The 16,032-nt window shown below is 38.9% G+C and overlaps 2 protein-coding genes across 2 annotated transcripts in view; both read right to left on the bottom strand.

The window, feature by feature from the left end:
• Positions 1 to 4,922: 4,922 nt before the first annotated feature.
• Positions 4,923 to 16,032, bottom strand: part of LOC118413531 (glycogen [starch] synthase, muscle-like) — a gene marked incomplete in the record, with an annotated part of 26,434 nt that continues 15,324 nt past the window's right edge. Inside the window, 1 exon segment of the mRNA XM_035817053.1 lies at positions 4,923 to 4,934.
• On the bottom strand, positions 6,957 to 13,602 carry LOC118413530 (fatty acyl-CoA reductase 1-like). The gene is made up of 3 exons (XM_035817052.1): positions 13,446 to 13,602; positions 8,626 to 8,825; positions 6,957 to 7,168 (listed from the first exon to the last, which is right to left on the bottom strand). Exons 2-3 carry the CDS (start codon positions 8,812 to 8,814, stop codon positions 6,989 to 6,991), a joined length of 369 nt encoding a protein of 122 aa, XP_035672945.1. The 5' UTR covers positions 8,815 to 8,825; positions 13,446 to 13,602; the 3' UTR covers positions 6,957 to 6,988.

Below are 16,032 nucleotides of genomic sequence, written 5' to 3'. Positions count from 1 at the left end.
AAGCCCACCCCCCTCCCCACGACAGAACGTTAGCTCCAGTAAGTCAAACAACTATCAACAGGAGCTAATTAACTCATATGCATCGACTTCGTCTTTTTTTCCAATTTCACTACTAAAATTGTCTTCATCTTCTTTGCATATCAATTCATAGTTATATCATAGGATATCAAACTTGCTCTACAAAAAGATCTATTCGGTGCCACTGAAAAAAGGTAACGAATGCTATCTGAAACCTCTGACCGTTTACAAAATCATATCCAGTTGCTTGAGTAACTGCTTTCTGGTGTGATGTTGTTGTCAACTAACGACCTTCACGGACAAGCAACTGACCAACCAAGCCTGCTTTACCGTCGTCTGGAGCGGCGACCTTTATTTTTGAGAGGCTGCTAATCTGTGATTATGAACACGGGCTAAGGCTGACTTTTTGCCTGGGGGGGGGGGAGTACTACTGTAGCCTCCTTCACCGGCATGATTTCCAACACGGGCAAAGGTTGACTCTGTGCCTGGATAGGGGGTTTTACAGCAGCGACCAGTAATCTCCAAGCAGATCTTGCTGTGGCAAATGGGAAGGAGTTTAGCTGGCAGCCTGAGCAGTAACTCCTTCCCATTTGCCACAGCAAGATCTGCTTGGAGATTAGGCTACCAGTACATTTCAGGTAAAAAAACAAACAACTATAACGGCAAAATTGTCCAAAGCACTTTGAAGGAAGACATCACTTTTGCATAGCATCTATATATTCTATTTTCTCACTATTAGTTACGACTTCAAGCTTTTAATGCGAATTTGGGAAGACACAAGCTCATTTTTGAAACTGACCATTAAGTGCAAACCACAAAAACTTGGTTATTCAAGTGGGCTTTTCTGTGTGAAACCTTTACACATTACGACTAGTAAATAGTATTCATTTTTAAAAGATCAACTCGGCACACTGATATCCCAGTTTCACATGACTTTCCCTTTTTGCAATTATTCCACTTTCCCTCTCCCAAAAATTCGACTTCCCCTCTCCCAAAAATTCGACTTTTCCTCTGCCAAAAATTCGACTTCCCCTCTCCCAAAAATTCGACTTTTCCTCTGCCAAAACTTTGACTTTCCCTCTGCCAAAAATTCCCTTCTCCTATCTTTAAGTCAAACCTATACTTAGTGACTTATTTCAAATCTCAAACACGACACCATTAGCACCATTGAATTTTCATAAGGCAATGTTGATTTGATTATATGATCTGCGCGCGCATAAATTTTTGTCCATTCCATCTCAATTTTTTTTATCATATTGTAAATTGTGTAAAGCAGCTGCAACGTGAGCAAATATTTGCTACAAAGTTTTAAAAAAATATTGTAAAATGGATTCACTAATATTGTAGAATGTTAAAGTCCAATACGAATGTTTGGATCTTGAAGAATCTTAATGATTTTTCCGTTTTCTAGACTGTGTGTTTTGTCATGCATTTGTTTAACCTTCCTTTAACAACAATTTTCACAACCTTCCTGACCACTTATTATCAAAGCTGAAAGGCAACTTTCTTCGCCATTCTTTTGATCCCACTCTCACATCATTCCTAACACTTTCAGAAGATGTTATCCGTAATTAATCAAATCAACATGGCCTCATATAACATCGCACGACTCTCTCATAGCGTCGCTCCAATTGCCAAAATGTAATTCAATAACAGAGGTTAAGGCAGGGTATTTCTTGATTAGGGCTTTTCAAGAATGCCTTGAGTGTGTTATTATAATCCATATTACTATCAACATTATGCATAATGTCCAGGAATATAAATTCAGAAGAAGCTAGACTTGTGTGCAGCACAGAAGAGCAGACTATCATTAATGTATCGGACTCTTAACCCATAGCCGAAGGGCTGACATTAGAATTTTGATCCATACTGACCGAAAGTGGCCATCATCATGGATTAGTACATTAAATTTTGTATAACTATTATAGTTAAACAATTTAGTCCGTTATATTAAAAGACTGAAGTGACAATTTCCTGCAAACTTGATTTTTGCTCAAATGGTGTAAAAAGAACGACTAAAATAAGTTTCATCACCTTGCTCACAATGACTGACCCACCTGTCACATGACCCTGGCAGTGGGTCAAAGGTCCCTGGGAGTCTGTAGACATGTTTGGTAAGACGTCGGCTTTGGTGTATGACATGAATTGATATGGCTCAATAAAGAAATGTGCACATCCTAAAACCCTCCTACATCACGGTGGTCGTCTGAGGGATTATCTTTAAGTTAAAAGACTGTGGTATGTTGGTGGCATTGCTGTATCCTAGTACATTGAGTTTGTGCTAATGTTGACTTAACAATGGGATATCATGCATCACATACAAGCATAGCTAAAAATACAATGGAACATACAAAGCGTAAAAAGACAACCCTTTCACAGCTGAAATTCGTTGAGCGCTGACTTGTGTCCTCATACCACACTACCAAAAAACTGTTTTCTTACCTTTCTTGTTTCTTCTTAAAAACAGAAAAAAATTCTTAAAATAAGAAAGTTTTCTGTATTTAAGAAAAAAAAATTGTCAACGCAGTAAGAAATTTTTTTCTTACTATCGTAAGTAATTTTTTCTTAACAGCACTTTTCTTGATCTGAGATTATTCTTCTCACAAGCTTCTAGTACGTACACAAAAGCTACTTCCAAAATGTTATTCTTGCAGTGAGTTTTTTTCTAAATGCAGATATTTCCATCACTTCGAAATGCTATTTCACTAGAATTCTATTTATCTTATAACATAAAGTAATTATTGCAAAGATTCAGATCTTTGAATACCTTTAAATTCTAAGTAATTCTAACTTTTGAGTTGAAAATCCTCACAATGAGAATTTCTAAGATGTATTTCCTCAAATCAAGACTACTTTTCTTGCTTGAAGAACAAATTTGGTTTCTTATTTCTAATGTCTTTGTTCTTACACCAAGAAAGCTTTTCTGACTTCAAGACCTGAATTCTTATCGCCTAGAAATGTTTATGGTCCCTAAGACATAGGTTCTTAAGATTTATGTTCTTATATCAAGAAAACTGTTCTCACTTCAAGAACTAATTTCTTATTTAGATTCTTATTGCCAAGAAATGATTTCTTATTTCTTAGATTTATGTTCTTATACCAAGAACACTGTTCTCACTTCAAGAACTATATTGTTATTTATAAGAAATGATTTCTTATTTCTAAGATTTATGTCCTTATAACATGAACACTGTTCTCACTTCAAGAAATTCTTATTGCCAAGAAATGATTTCTTATTTCTAGGATTTATTTTTATTCACAGTCAAGAAATATCTTCCTAATTAAATAACATAATTCTTATGCTGAGAAATGTTTTCTTATTTCTAAGATAGATCCTCTTACATCAAGAATATATTCCTTACATCAAGAGGGAACATTCTTATTGCCTGGAAAGGTTTTCTTACTTCTAAGATAAATGTTCTGACATCAAGGATACTTTTCTTACTTCAAGAGCGTATACATTCTTATTGCCTAGAAGGGTTTTCTTATTTCTAAAATAGAATGTTCTTAAATCAAGAATACTTTTCTTACCTCAAGAGCATACATTCTTATTGCCTAGAAAGGTTTTCTTATTTCTGAGATAGAATGTTCTTAAATCAAGAATACTTTTCTTACCTCAAGAGCATACATTCTTATTGCCTAGAAAGGTTTTCTTACTTTTAAGAGAAATGTTCTTACATCAAGAATATTTTTCTTACTTCACTAGAATATACATTGTTATTGTCTAGAAATGTTTTCTTATTTCTAAGATAGAATGTTCTTAAATCAAGAATACTTTTCTTACATCAAGAGCATACAAGATCATACATTCTTATTGCCTAGAAAGGTTTTCTTACTTTTAAGAGAAATGTTCTTACATCAAGTCAGATTTAATGAGAATATTTTTCTTACTTCACGAGCGTATACATTCTTATTGCCTAGAAAGGTTTTCTTACTTCTAAGATAAATGTTCTTACATCAAGTCAGAATATTTTTCTTACATCAAGAGCAAACATTCTTATTGCCTAGAAAGGTTTTCTTACTTCTCAGTCCTTACATCAAGAATACTTTTCTTACTTCAAGAAATACAGTTAAAATGACATGTTTTTGATGAACAAATGGACAAAGAAAATTACAATCATAATGGCAAAGTTTTACAATACTTATATTCAAGAAACATTTATAAAAAAATAGCTTACCAAAATGTTTTGATACAAAACTAACTTGTACTGGTAGAACATTAGGAAGATTACAAATTGTCACCTTAACATATGATTACAACATATTTGGCCTTTGTCTTCTTGGTAAGCCACTACAAACTGCATGCTAACCGTCACGGGCCTGAAGTGTGGCATTGGCATTGGTAGGATGTAAAAAACATCAGACATCTGGAAAAAAGTAAAGACATTATATCATTTAATTTTGCATTTTCACATTTGAGGTTTAAGATAAACTTCTAGCACAGAAATTTGCACTGCTGTACTTGTATAGTTTATACAATAAGGTTAGGTCATTGTACAGTCAACTTTTAAGCCAAAATTCAACTATTTATTCGACTAATAAGTAAAATTGATCCAAAGAGACTTACCATGATAGACATTTATCAGAGACACACACTAATGCTTGTTGCTTTGATGGTAAAACCGTCCAGGTTTAAGCCTTTTAAAATCATAATTTTAAACTGTTTTTCAATGCCTCGGGGGGAGGGGGGCAGCCTTACCTTTTGCCAAACTGATCCAGCTTTTCCGTGCCAACTTGCTTTCTGCAGCAGCTGCTAGGCTCAAACCAAGATCCTCTTTGACTTTCCTGTTCCCTTGCACCTATAGGTTTTGACTTGAAACTGACATGAGTCTTTGAAAAACCATTGATACAGACAGATCTGTGAGCAGCTCTGATGCTGCCCTGCATTCAAAATGAACTCTGTTGTTCAACTGCCATCTGATATGAATCTACCAATCAGGAGTTAGAAAAAGATCACATGACTTTGGCATCACATGATCACATTTAAGTAAAAACAAGAAATGCCTTTCTCAAAGTTTCCTGATGTGAAAAACAAGTTAGAACATTCAAGAATATCATTCTAGTCATGACTTGAACAATAAGAACGCCTAACAATGTTTTGCCTGTCATAACTTCATCATTGTCCTAAGTTCAAAAAGAGAAGAAACCTATGATGTTTGTATCTTTTCAAACATTATAGAATGGACAAGGATTTCCTTTCTTGAAATTTCTTGATTTGAAAAGTAGGACTCAAAAACAGAATTCTTACAATGTCGTAAGTCTTGTCATATGTCAATAAAATGAGAAAAATAACAGTTACTCTTATTTCTACTTAACCAATAGTATACAAGAAGTGCCTTCCTTGATTTCTTGTTAAAAAGTACAAGAATGGGTAAAAAGCAAATTCTTGCATTTTCTAAACTCTAACAAGAAAAAACAAGCATTCCCTTTCGCAAAGTTTCTTGATACTGAAAACAAGAACATTCAAGAATGTTATTCTAGTCTTTACTTAAATGTTGTCTCATAGTTTAACTATCTTGGTTTTGTTGTTTTTTCTAAGCAGTATATTCGAGAAGGACAAGAAGCGAATTCTTGTATTTTCTTGAGTCTAACAAGAAAAAACAAAGATTCTCTTTCTCAAAGTTTCTTGCTACTGAAAACAAGAACATTCAAGAATGTAATTCTAGTATTTACTTAAATGTTGTCTTATAGTTTAAATATCTTGATTTTCGTGTTTTTCCTGGCAGTATTTTCAAGAAAAGCAAGAAGTGAATTCTTGTATTTTCTAAACTCGAAGAAGAAAAAACAAGAATCCCCTTGCTCACTATTTCTTGATACCGAAAACAAGAATATAGTAGAATTTCTTTCTGGTTATAACATATCTTTATTTCTTGATTTTCTTGTTTTTTCTTACCAGCGGTAATGTAAGAAAATGGAAGAGAAAAATTCTAATATTTTCTTAAACCTGATAAGAAAAATAATCTCGTCAGACATGTAAACAAGAAATGTAAACTTGAATTTCTAGAAATTTCTAAGAGTGAAAATCGCTCCAAGAAATAATTTCTTAGAACAAGGAATATTTTCTTAATTTTCTTGATTTAAGAATCCATGTCGAAGGAATCTTCAATTTTCATTTCTTATTCTTTCTTATTCTTTCTAGAATTTCTTAATATAAGAAAATTTGTCAACAGGTTAAGAAAACCAAGCAGCCTAGAAAAAACAAGAAAATTTTTTTTTGGTAGTGTTTATACTCTGTTTCTGTACAGACACGAGGGAATACAAGGTTATAGGTTTGTACAGGCATTATACTCTGTTTCTGTACATCTGTAGTGTCAGTATCTGGGACAGGGAGGAAATACAAGGTTAGAGCTTTGTACGTATACAGATTTTATACCGTTTTTCGTATACAAAGTTAAGTGCTTAAAGCAACAAGCTTTTGACTATTTCTCTTTGAATTGTTGCTGAGATCACACTGTTGTTCAAGTCAGGTTATTAGTGATGATGAGCACCTTTTGTGTGTGTGGAAATAGCAGATCAAATGTAGATCAATACATTCAACATGAAATACTGCCACAGATGATCTTTAATTCAAGGTTATAGCCTGATTATCTTTCTATTGGACTAATTGCACTCGAAGACTAAAACTTGGGCTCCAAGGTTGCTGTTTACAAATAGGCATGATAGGGGATTATCATACCTTATTACTTATAGAGTGTGATCAGCAATTTCAATCCCACATCAATTGTACACGTAGCTTGACCTCTCAAAAAATAAAATGTAGAGCATAATTGGTGCAATCCACGTTAAGCGCAGTTGGCCCTTGAATGTTGCTGACCTTACCCCTAGATGGAAGCCCCCCATGACTGCAAGAGGTTTGAACGGGCAACTCTTAAAAAAAGGCCCAGAAAAAACACTATGGCACACTACAAGAAAAGCATGCTGAATAGTTAACCCCCATTTTGAATATCTAACATGGACCAGTCCAGATGCCTTACTTGAGGTGCTCCTGAAACTTCACCATGGCTGCGGAATGGAAGACGATGTTGACCTTTGACACCAGCAGCTCCTCGTCTGATTGGCTGAGCCCCAGGTCCGGCTCCAGCAGGTCGCTCGTGATTGGTCGAAGCTTGGCCTGGAAGTCCGGCTGTAGAAGCCTCAGCTGGTCAAATAACTGGGGGAAATATTATAGCGATATGTTAGAATTTGTGTGAAGAATATTTGGAAATAACTTTGATATGAGAGAAAAATATCAGGGAAATAAATTCAAAAGAACTTTTGTTTGACAAACGCACATGTTTCTGTTGGAACAAACTAATAGCAAAATGTTTTCCTTCTTTTTTTTTAAAAAGAAGGCTGTTTCAATGGATGTCTAATGAGTTTAAGGGACACGATAAGCCTAATGTTTGTTTGTATGTTTTTGCTGCCCAAACGTGAAATCATATGATACATGTATATGTTCAGGCTCATTTTGTTACAATGTGAATAATTTCCCTACTTTGCTATCCACTATCATATCCAACTGATGCCATTACATCAGCAACCAATCAACCAATCAATCAGATTATCAATCAATCTATATTTGGTTTTACCGTACCTTTACTGAAGTTACTATCTGCAATCAAACTGATCCTAGACATCATCAATCCTCAAACAACCAATTAAATCATTGATCAATGCACATTTGATTGTTCCTACTTTGACCTACACCATGCCGTATATCATTGACATCTGACATCATTCAATCAACCAACTCAGATTTATTTGCGTTGGTCATTCTGGGATTTCTGTAATTTCTGACAACAACAAAAATTGGAAGTTCTGCAAATTATAACTTATATAAGGTATGATCCACAGTCTACCAGCAGACATATATATACACAGCCCAAACTCTGACATCAACTACTAGTACTTACCTCCATGAAAAATGGAGGTATAGTTTTTCGTATGACTGTATGTGTGTGTGTGTGTGTGTGTGTGTGTGTATCATTGTACGTATGTGTTTCCGGATATTTGTGGTCAGAATAACCTTAGAACCTTTGGATGAATAGTAATGATATTTGGTGTGTGGGTAGGCATTGGAAAGACAAAGGTTAAGGCTGATTTTGGGCCCCCTGGTGTGTGACCTTGGTACTGCAGCACCATCAGGTATAATGTCTCTACATTTGGAAAGGCTCAGAGAAGTTTCTCCACTCATCCAACCAATCAATCAATCTATCAAGAATCCAATCAATCAATTGTCCAATCAATTAATTATCTAATCAATTAGCCAATCATCCAATCAATCAATTTTCAATCAATCAATAATCCAATCAATCAATCAATCCTCACCTTCCCCTCCACAATGCTGTTGATCCTCTGTGCTGGAGTCTGCCCAGCCTTGTGTCGCACCATCAGGTATAAGGTGTCCACGTCAGGACAGGCTCGGAGAAGCTTCTCCACTCAATCAATCAATCAATCAAACAGTCAATCAATCAATCCTCACCTTTCCCTCCACAATGCTGTTGATCCTCTGTGCTGGAGTCTGCCCAGCCTTGTGCCGCACCATCAGGTATAAGGTGTCCACGTCAGGACAGGCTCGGAGAAGCTTCTCCAATCAATCAATCAATCAATCAATCAATCAATCCTCACCTTTCCCTCCACAATGCTGTTGATCCTCTGTGCTGGAGTCTGCCCAGCCTTGTGTCGCACCATCAGGTATAAGGTGTCCACGTCAGGACAGGCTCGGAGAAGTTTCTCCACCAGAACCTTGCCCATGAAGCCGGTCGCGCCGGTCACCAGGACCGTCTTCCCGTGGTAGTACTCCACGATCGACGACATGGCGGGCTTTTCTGTCAACACAAACAAACAAACAAACACAAGTTGGAACACAGCGTCTATGTCAGGGTTTCTGAGCAGGGTTCCAGCCTGGATATTGTTTTAGAGTAAGGCCGTGTAGCGCAGTGGCAGTTTCTTCGGCCCGTGACCGAGAGGTTGCGGGTTTGAATCCGCCTGCTGTGTTACTGATCTTGTGCCCTTGGGAAAGGCACTTTACACAACTTTCCTCACTTCACTCAAGTGAAAATGAGTACCTAGCTTCGGCTCGGGCCGTCCTTCGGATAGGACGTTAAATGGAGGTCCCGTGTTCGGGGAGAGCAACACCCCAAGCACGTTAAAGAACCCGCCACATGTGCGAACATCGACCCGAGCGGATCAAACCATTCCGGCCAAAATAGGGGTAGGGAATCTCCCGAGCAGCCCTCGTAACTCCTGCTTCCCCTATTGGGCCAGCTGGTCCTCACTCATAGTGAGCAATTGGGCTGGTCTCAATCATGATGTTTCTAACCTAGGGCGAAGAGTTGCTGTTACAGTTCCAATCATGTAACCTGTAACCTTGAGTGGCCTTCAGGCCTATTTGATCATATGGATGACATCCATGCAGGCATCGATTTTTGGCCGTGTCCCAGAAAAATTTTTGGCCATTCTGTAAATTGTTCAAAGCTGCTGCAAAATGAGGAAATATGTGTCATACAATACAAAAAAAGCCGAAAAATGGCTACTGAATTCGTCATAGAAATATTCCGAAGTCAAAGAAGAAAATTCAAGAATAGAAATAAAGAATTTACAGTTCGGTATACCATACTCTGTGAGTTCAGTCATTTGTCCAACCTTCTAGACCACACACTTAAATCTCATTATGAAGGCAATTTCTTTTGCCAAACTTTTTTTTTTTCGTATGCTGGTACCAGTTTTGCTGTTCCCAGAGGATTGTCATCCATATAATCAAATCAAAATGGTCTGTAATAGCCTAATGGCCTAATGGCGAGCCAGAGAAGTGGGTCCTAACCCATTTCATTTTAATGGTGAAAATGTAAGGTAAAAAGTTTACATACTGAGGCCAAGTATACATGGGGGCCTTTTTTGTTTTATACAACATGTCATTTTTAAAACCAGATTTGCAAATTGGTTTTGTCAAATGCAGAGAAAATGAGAAAATTAGCATGTCAGATCAAAAGTTTGTGTCTCTTGCCATCGCTTGCTGTTCACCAAAAAAGTCTAGAGTTGGCAGGATTTTGCTAGGGTCAATCAGCTGACCGGAAAAACCATGATTTTATTCTTAGGCTAAGAAGAACTTTTTGTCAGTTTGGAGGGTCATACAACATTATTCACATTAGATCTGACATCATTACACAATTAAATACTAGCAAAGCACCACTACACTACTTGAAAATCAGCACCATGCCTAATGTTCCACAATTTAGGGTGCTGGTCACAATAATAGCGTGATGATGACCCATTACACTATAATGCGAATGCCAGAACCCTGCTGTTGGTGTTGAACTTCCGGTCCTGGGTCCATCCTTTGCATGAAAAGCAGGACTGGTCTACTACTCTACAAGCAGAAGTTTAGCCTGGTTACAAAACCCCAGCTCGATCTCAAATATCTATCGCACAGGGGTCTGGCCGGATGGGATAGGAACTCTTCTCAATTTTGCACCTTATAGTGGGTAAAAAACTCCACCAATAGAACAGCAGCAGGATCAGCAGGAGGTACTACACCCCTACCATGATTGGTTAAAGACCCCCAACTGTATTTTTTGAATCCATAACAGTGGCCACCAAATACCTGATTCGCTACTGTGATAGCCTGCTGACCAACTGTGGTGTGTTGTAGCTGGCTACCTGTGGTGTGAGTGGTCATCAATCCTAGGTTCTCCTCCCTCTGATCAAGGGCCTTCGAGAACCTTTCTACAGCCATCCTGCCAGACCCCAACACGAAAGGTATTTGAGGTTGGGGTATGGTATCCAGGCTAGCAGAACTTAGGCTCTGACTGTTTTTGGTTGTTTTTTAGGCGTTTTATCAGCCAGTCACCAAACATCAACAAAACGGTACAAATTAGAAAGCCTGAGAAAAACGCCTAAAAAAAACATTAAAAACAGCCGGAGCCTAACCTCTGCTTGGAGAGTAGGACTGATTGACCACTTATGATTTCTAACCCCATCACAGGGACACAATTGTAATACAGTAGAAGCCGCTTAATTGCACGGCCTATTTGCCGGCGGAATTGGTGCAATTATCCGGCTGGTGCAATAATGCGAAGTTATCTAGCTGGACCGCACCGGTTTGGGATTTGGGGATTCCGTGCAGTTAACAGAAGTGTGCGTTAATCCGATGTGCAATTAACTGGCTTCCACTGTACCTGTACAATGTACTCTTTTTTGAATGTGTATGTTACCCTCAGTGCATTGGTATGCCAAGAGGCAGACTAGCCAGTGGAAATGGCTGCAGATTGATAGCCAGGCCTTGCATTTGTTGGAAAATATCTGTCACAAAGTGAGGAGGTGCCTGACCTACTAACCTAGTACTAAGTACAATTCAACACAGCAATTTATATAGCAGTTAGTTACAAAATGGGCATGTTATACTTTCTGGCCATTCTTACTTTAAAAAGGTCATGTTGATTTGATTATATGGATGACATCCTCTGGGAACTCAAAAACTGATGCGAGTGAGCGAATAAAAAAAAAGTTTGGCAAAAAAAAAAAGTTGCCTTCAGTATGAAATCAAAGTGGCCAGGAAGGTTGAACATAGGACTAAACACACATAGTGTGGTATATTAACAGTTAGGTGTAGGGACCAGTACGTCATACGGGTGCAAAACATTTTTTTCTTCTTGGACCAATCCGAAAAAAAAATAGACCTGAAAAAAAAATCAGAGGAACAGGTTTCGCCAATTACAAAATGGACACAATATGTCGGCAAGCGTTTGTGGTCTTACCGGGCCAAGAAGACAACAAGAGCGCAGTCAAGTAGAGTTTATAGTCAATTGTACCAAGTTTCTATAGTCAAAGGTACAGAGGCAGTTAGCCTTTATTACAATGGAGATGGGCTTTTAAAATGCCAGGGGAGTCCAATAATCCACCAAACAGATTCCTTTGTAGCAAAATTGACCAATTACCATTGTTTTGAGTATTGCCAGTTCTCAAGACCTGGAAATGATCCTCTGGACCTGAATTTTCTGTACTGGTACCTCCCCCTACCAACAATAGATTTTATTCTTTCTGTCCTTTCACATTTTATTCTTTGACTTAAGATTTATTTTGGCATTCTACAGCATTAGTTATCACATATTTTTTAAATCTACGGAATGTTTGTGCTCATTTTACAGCTGCTTTGCACAATTTATTGTGTGGTCGAAAACTTTTTTTTTTTGGAAACGGCCAAAAATTCGTGCGAGCGCGGATGTCATCCATATAATCAAATCAACATGGCCTTATGATAGTTATGTGATACTAAGAACTAAGTACCCACCAAACAATGAGATCATGGGACAAAAACACAAATCGAGTCACGCATCCTACAATTGCCAAACCTACATCCCATATACCTGGCAGCCTTCCAGCCAACTCGTTATCATAATCCGAGCACTGAAATAATTATGATTCTATCTCATTAATTATGCACGATATCTTTGCTGTAACATTAGGGAGACACAAATCACCCCCACCCCTGATGTGATTGAGTAGCAGACGACACGACATGGTGTACATACCAATCTCATGCCTCTGTCTCCTATCAGCCACATGGTGACTTACATCATTCACCCGGACGGGAGACCTGGCGCATCCCCGTCTTGTAATTACAAATTAGCCAGCGAAAGGGTATGTCACCCCGTAAGGGGCGGTATAACCCCGTCGTGTGTAAACATGGCGAACATGTGTGATCACGTCGACCTATGGTGTACATACCAATGCTCACATGGACCCACTAACTAAAGGGGGAGGGGGGCAGCAGAAGTTCACTGGTTCTCTGTTTTAAAAATTACATACAAGAAAATTCGACCATGTATTACAACCAGGTATGACCGTAGTTGTACAAGCACTGGTTGTGGGGAGGGGGGCGTATTGTTTGTCTGCATGCATGCGAATCTTTTCTACTATCCATCCCATGCACATCTATTATAACTGAACTCATTGCAGTCATGCACATACTTTTCAGGCTTGGAATGCGAAGACAAAATATTCGTTTTATATTTCTCTGTATTCAAGCAACCTGGCCATCAATTTTTTTTATAAAATCGAAAGAATATCATAGAAACCTCCGCCCAACGTACATTTGTGTGTCACTTTCTGTATGACTAGAAAGCACGTTTACTTTGCAACGGTCAACTCTTTTTCCATGCCCACCCCTCCCCCTCCCTCTTACTAGTAGACATTCACAAAGACATGGCAGACAGTGTGTATTGTGCCTAACACTGAACGATGACATTGATACAAAGGCACAAATATACATCATTATTGTATACCTGTCCGGTATATGACATATCCGTCCCGTATACACGCGTATATACCCGGCGCGCCTAGCCACACCCCTGTCGGTTTCCGAGCGACAACCCACAACAACAGCTGCGCGTCATGGTCAATATCAGGGGTGACAACCTGACCTTGGGGAGTCTCAGATCGGTTCTCACCTTATTTCTCCAGGTGAAGACGACTTGAAGACACCGCGCGGCTCCTTGGGCTCACCTTAGGTCGCACCTGCCATGATGATACCTGTCAGACGTCCCGTCTCACGATTCTGGGTGGGCGCTGCAAGGTCACCACCGCACACACACGCAACGGGTACACCGCACAAACCCTCGCCACGCCGCATCCGCACGCAAAATGTTTCAAATAAAGCTTCACAAAATATCATCCTGCAGTACCGACATATAACGGCTAGTTCTATTTCTTTTCACGACGCTTAAATTCCACCTTTTCTTTCCTAACTTGCATTAACATCTGTCTGTAACGTTTGGATGCGGTGAACGCGTGATATGGGACGGTTTTAAAATTTAAATACCGTAGATCGTGAAATTTTCGCTTGGTTTCATTTTCGCGAGTCTTCCCACTGATTTTTCTGCTGCGAAATCATGGCACCACGAATATGTGTTTGTCTTCTACTGCCAAAAAAAGTATTGATATTGAAAACACGAAGACTCTCTGCACTGGTTCGAAGTAGTTTAGGTGAATACATAAAAATGAGTCTAATCTTGTATCGAATAAAAATGCAGTTTGCAAGGAGGCTGCTAGGTGGTCAGCAATTTGGCGACTAGTCAGGTGTCATGCTAGTTAGTTCCCAGACCCCCAAACTCTCCCCTAACCGACCGTATTGAGCAAGACGGCATGGAAGCCCTGTTACTAGACGGTCTGCATGCTCTTTTCCGTAAGGCGTAGGCAGCCTATTTTTATTTACTGTAACTCGTAGGGAAAACCATCTCATTTACGTAATTCGTTACTCTCCAAGCAGAGGTTAGGCTCCGGCTGTTGTTTTTTTTTACTTTTTTTTTTAGTCGTTTTTATCGGGCTTTCTATTTTGTCATTTTTCTTGAAGTTTTGACACAGCAAGATAAAATAAAAAATAGAAAGCCCGATAAAAACGACTAAAAAAACAGCCGGAGTCTAACCTCTGCTTGGAGAGTAGTAATTCGTAGCCAGGCGAACAAATTTAGCGTAATTACATTCCTTGATTTAGCGTAATACGTAGGGGGTTCTTCTGAATTCAGCGTAAATCGTTGTCGGGACCCCAAATGCAGACCCTCTTATTAACTAGGATGACACTCACGCTTGTCAACAACTACCCCATGCAAAAGAATTTACTCTACTCATAATGTTCAACTGACCGCATTTTCGATTATGGTGCAATTTCAAACTTAAATCGATCAGTCCTCTGATCCTTTCATCACGTTGAAATGACCCAAAGCCTTTGTCACACATCCAGACCGGAAGTGTGACGTCAGTATTTAAAGGGTCAAAGGTGCCTGGGAGTCGGTATCGGCCCCCGTCTCGGTTGAGGAAAGCTTAAGGTTGGTGGGCTCTGAAGTAAATAGCCTCTTTCACTCCCCAGAGAAAGTAATCCTGTTCGGACTCCAGTGTCTTCACCTTGTCAACTGGACTCCGAACAGGATTACTTTCTATTTTCGTCACTTTTCATGGAAGGGCATCTTCAGAAAGACGTTTAAAGAAAGAAAAAGGACAAAGAAGAAGACTTTTCTTTTAATTTTTAAAGACATTGAATATCAAGACAATCAAGATGTAATTCACAAATGCTTGCAATATCACAATATGTCACAAAATGTCAATCTATCAAAAAACACTAACGCGACAGACAATCAGACAATATAACATTGATAGCCGCTGTTCTTAAATACATGAATCTTTTAGTAAGCAGTTTGTGCGCTGGGGGCATCTGGCGTGTTAGGCAGGAACTGCAGCTGGAGCCCCTCCTCACAGTCCGCATAGTTAGACATGTTAGACGCGTTGGTAGAGTTGGAGCGGGTCCTGCGGGGGTGCAGGAGGGTCGCCAGGGGGCGCACCATAGTCTCCAGACGCATCGCCGCCGCTTCCCGAACCGTTCTGGGCTTCTGTGGAGTGGTGGGGGCAACAGGGAAATCCGAAAATTGATGCGAGCGTGAGAATAAAAATGTTTAACGAAGAAAAAAATATACTTCATCTTCATTATGAAATCTAAGTGGTCAGGAAGATTGAACAAAAGACTGAACACATAGAATATAGTTCAGTTAACAATAGATTCTTCATTTTTGTTCTTCCACATATCTTCTTTGACCTTGTAATGTTCTATGACATTAGTATTCCTTTTCCGATATTTGTTTTTGCAATCCACGGCGTATATTACCTAGTTTTGGTTAACAAATGTTTTTGTTTATTTTTGCAAACGGCCGAAAATTGCCCGCCTGGATGTCATCCATATCATCAAATCAACACGGCTTTATCAAAGTTATACCAGTTTATGGCACACACAGACTTCATAGTATCTAACGCTAGTTCACCTTTTTCCGTGGGGTAACCTATATATCCGTTAGTTTTCAAAACAGCACATTTAGGGATATGAAGTCGACGGTCGGTTGCTTGAAAATGCAATATTTTCAAAATATAGCAGTTGGACTCACAGTTCGTCGGCATGATAGCTCTAAATAGCCTGCTTCTGAAAACAACGGATAAAGCTTACCCCACGGATAAAGGCGAACTAGCGTTAATTATTGTTTGTTTCATAAATCA

This window comes from Branchiostoma floridae, chromosome 4 (assembly GCF_000003815.2).
Source record: "Branchiostoma floridae strain S238N-H82 chromosome 4, Bfl_VNyyK, whole genome shotgun sequence".
NCBI lineage: Eukaryota > Metazoa > Chordata > Leptocardii > Amphioxiformes > Branchiostomatidae > Branchiostoma > Branchiostoma floridae.
The sequence above is the reverse complement of the archived record's forward strand: the minus strand, read 5'-3'. Positions and strand labels throughout refer to the sequence as shown.

Coding starts and splice junctions, on each gene's coding strand:
- LOC118413530 (XM_035817052.1), bottom strand. CDS start 8,814: ATGTCGTCGATCGTGGAGTACTACCACGGGAAGACGGTCCTGGTGACC. Junction 7,169..8,625: donor ACAGCATTGTGGAGGGAAAG/GTGAGGATTGAT, acceptor TATTTCCCCCAG/TTATTTGACCAGCTGAGGCT.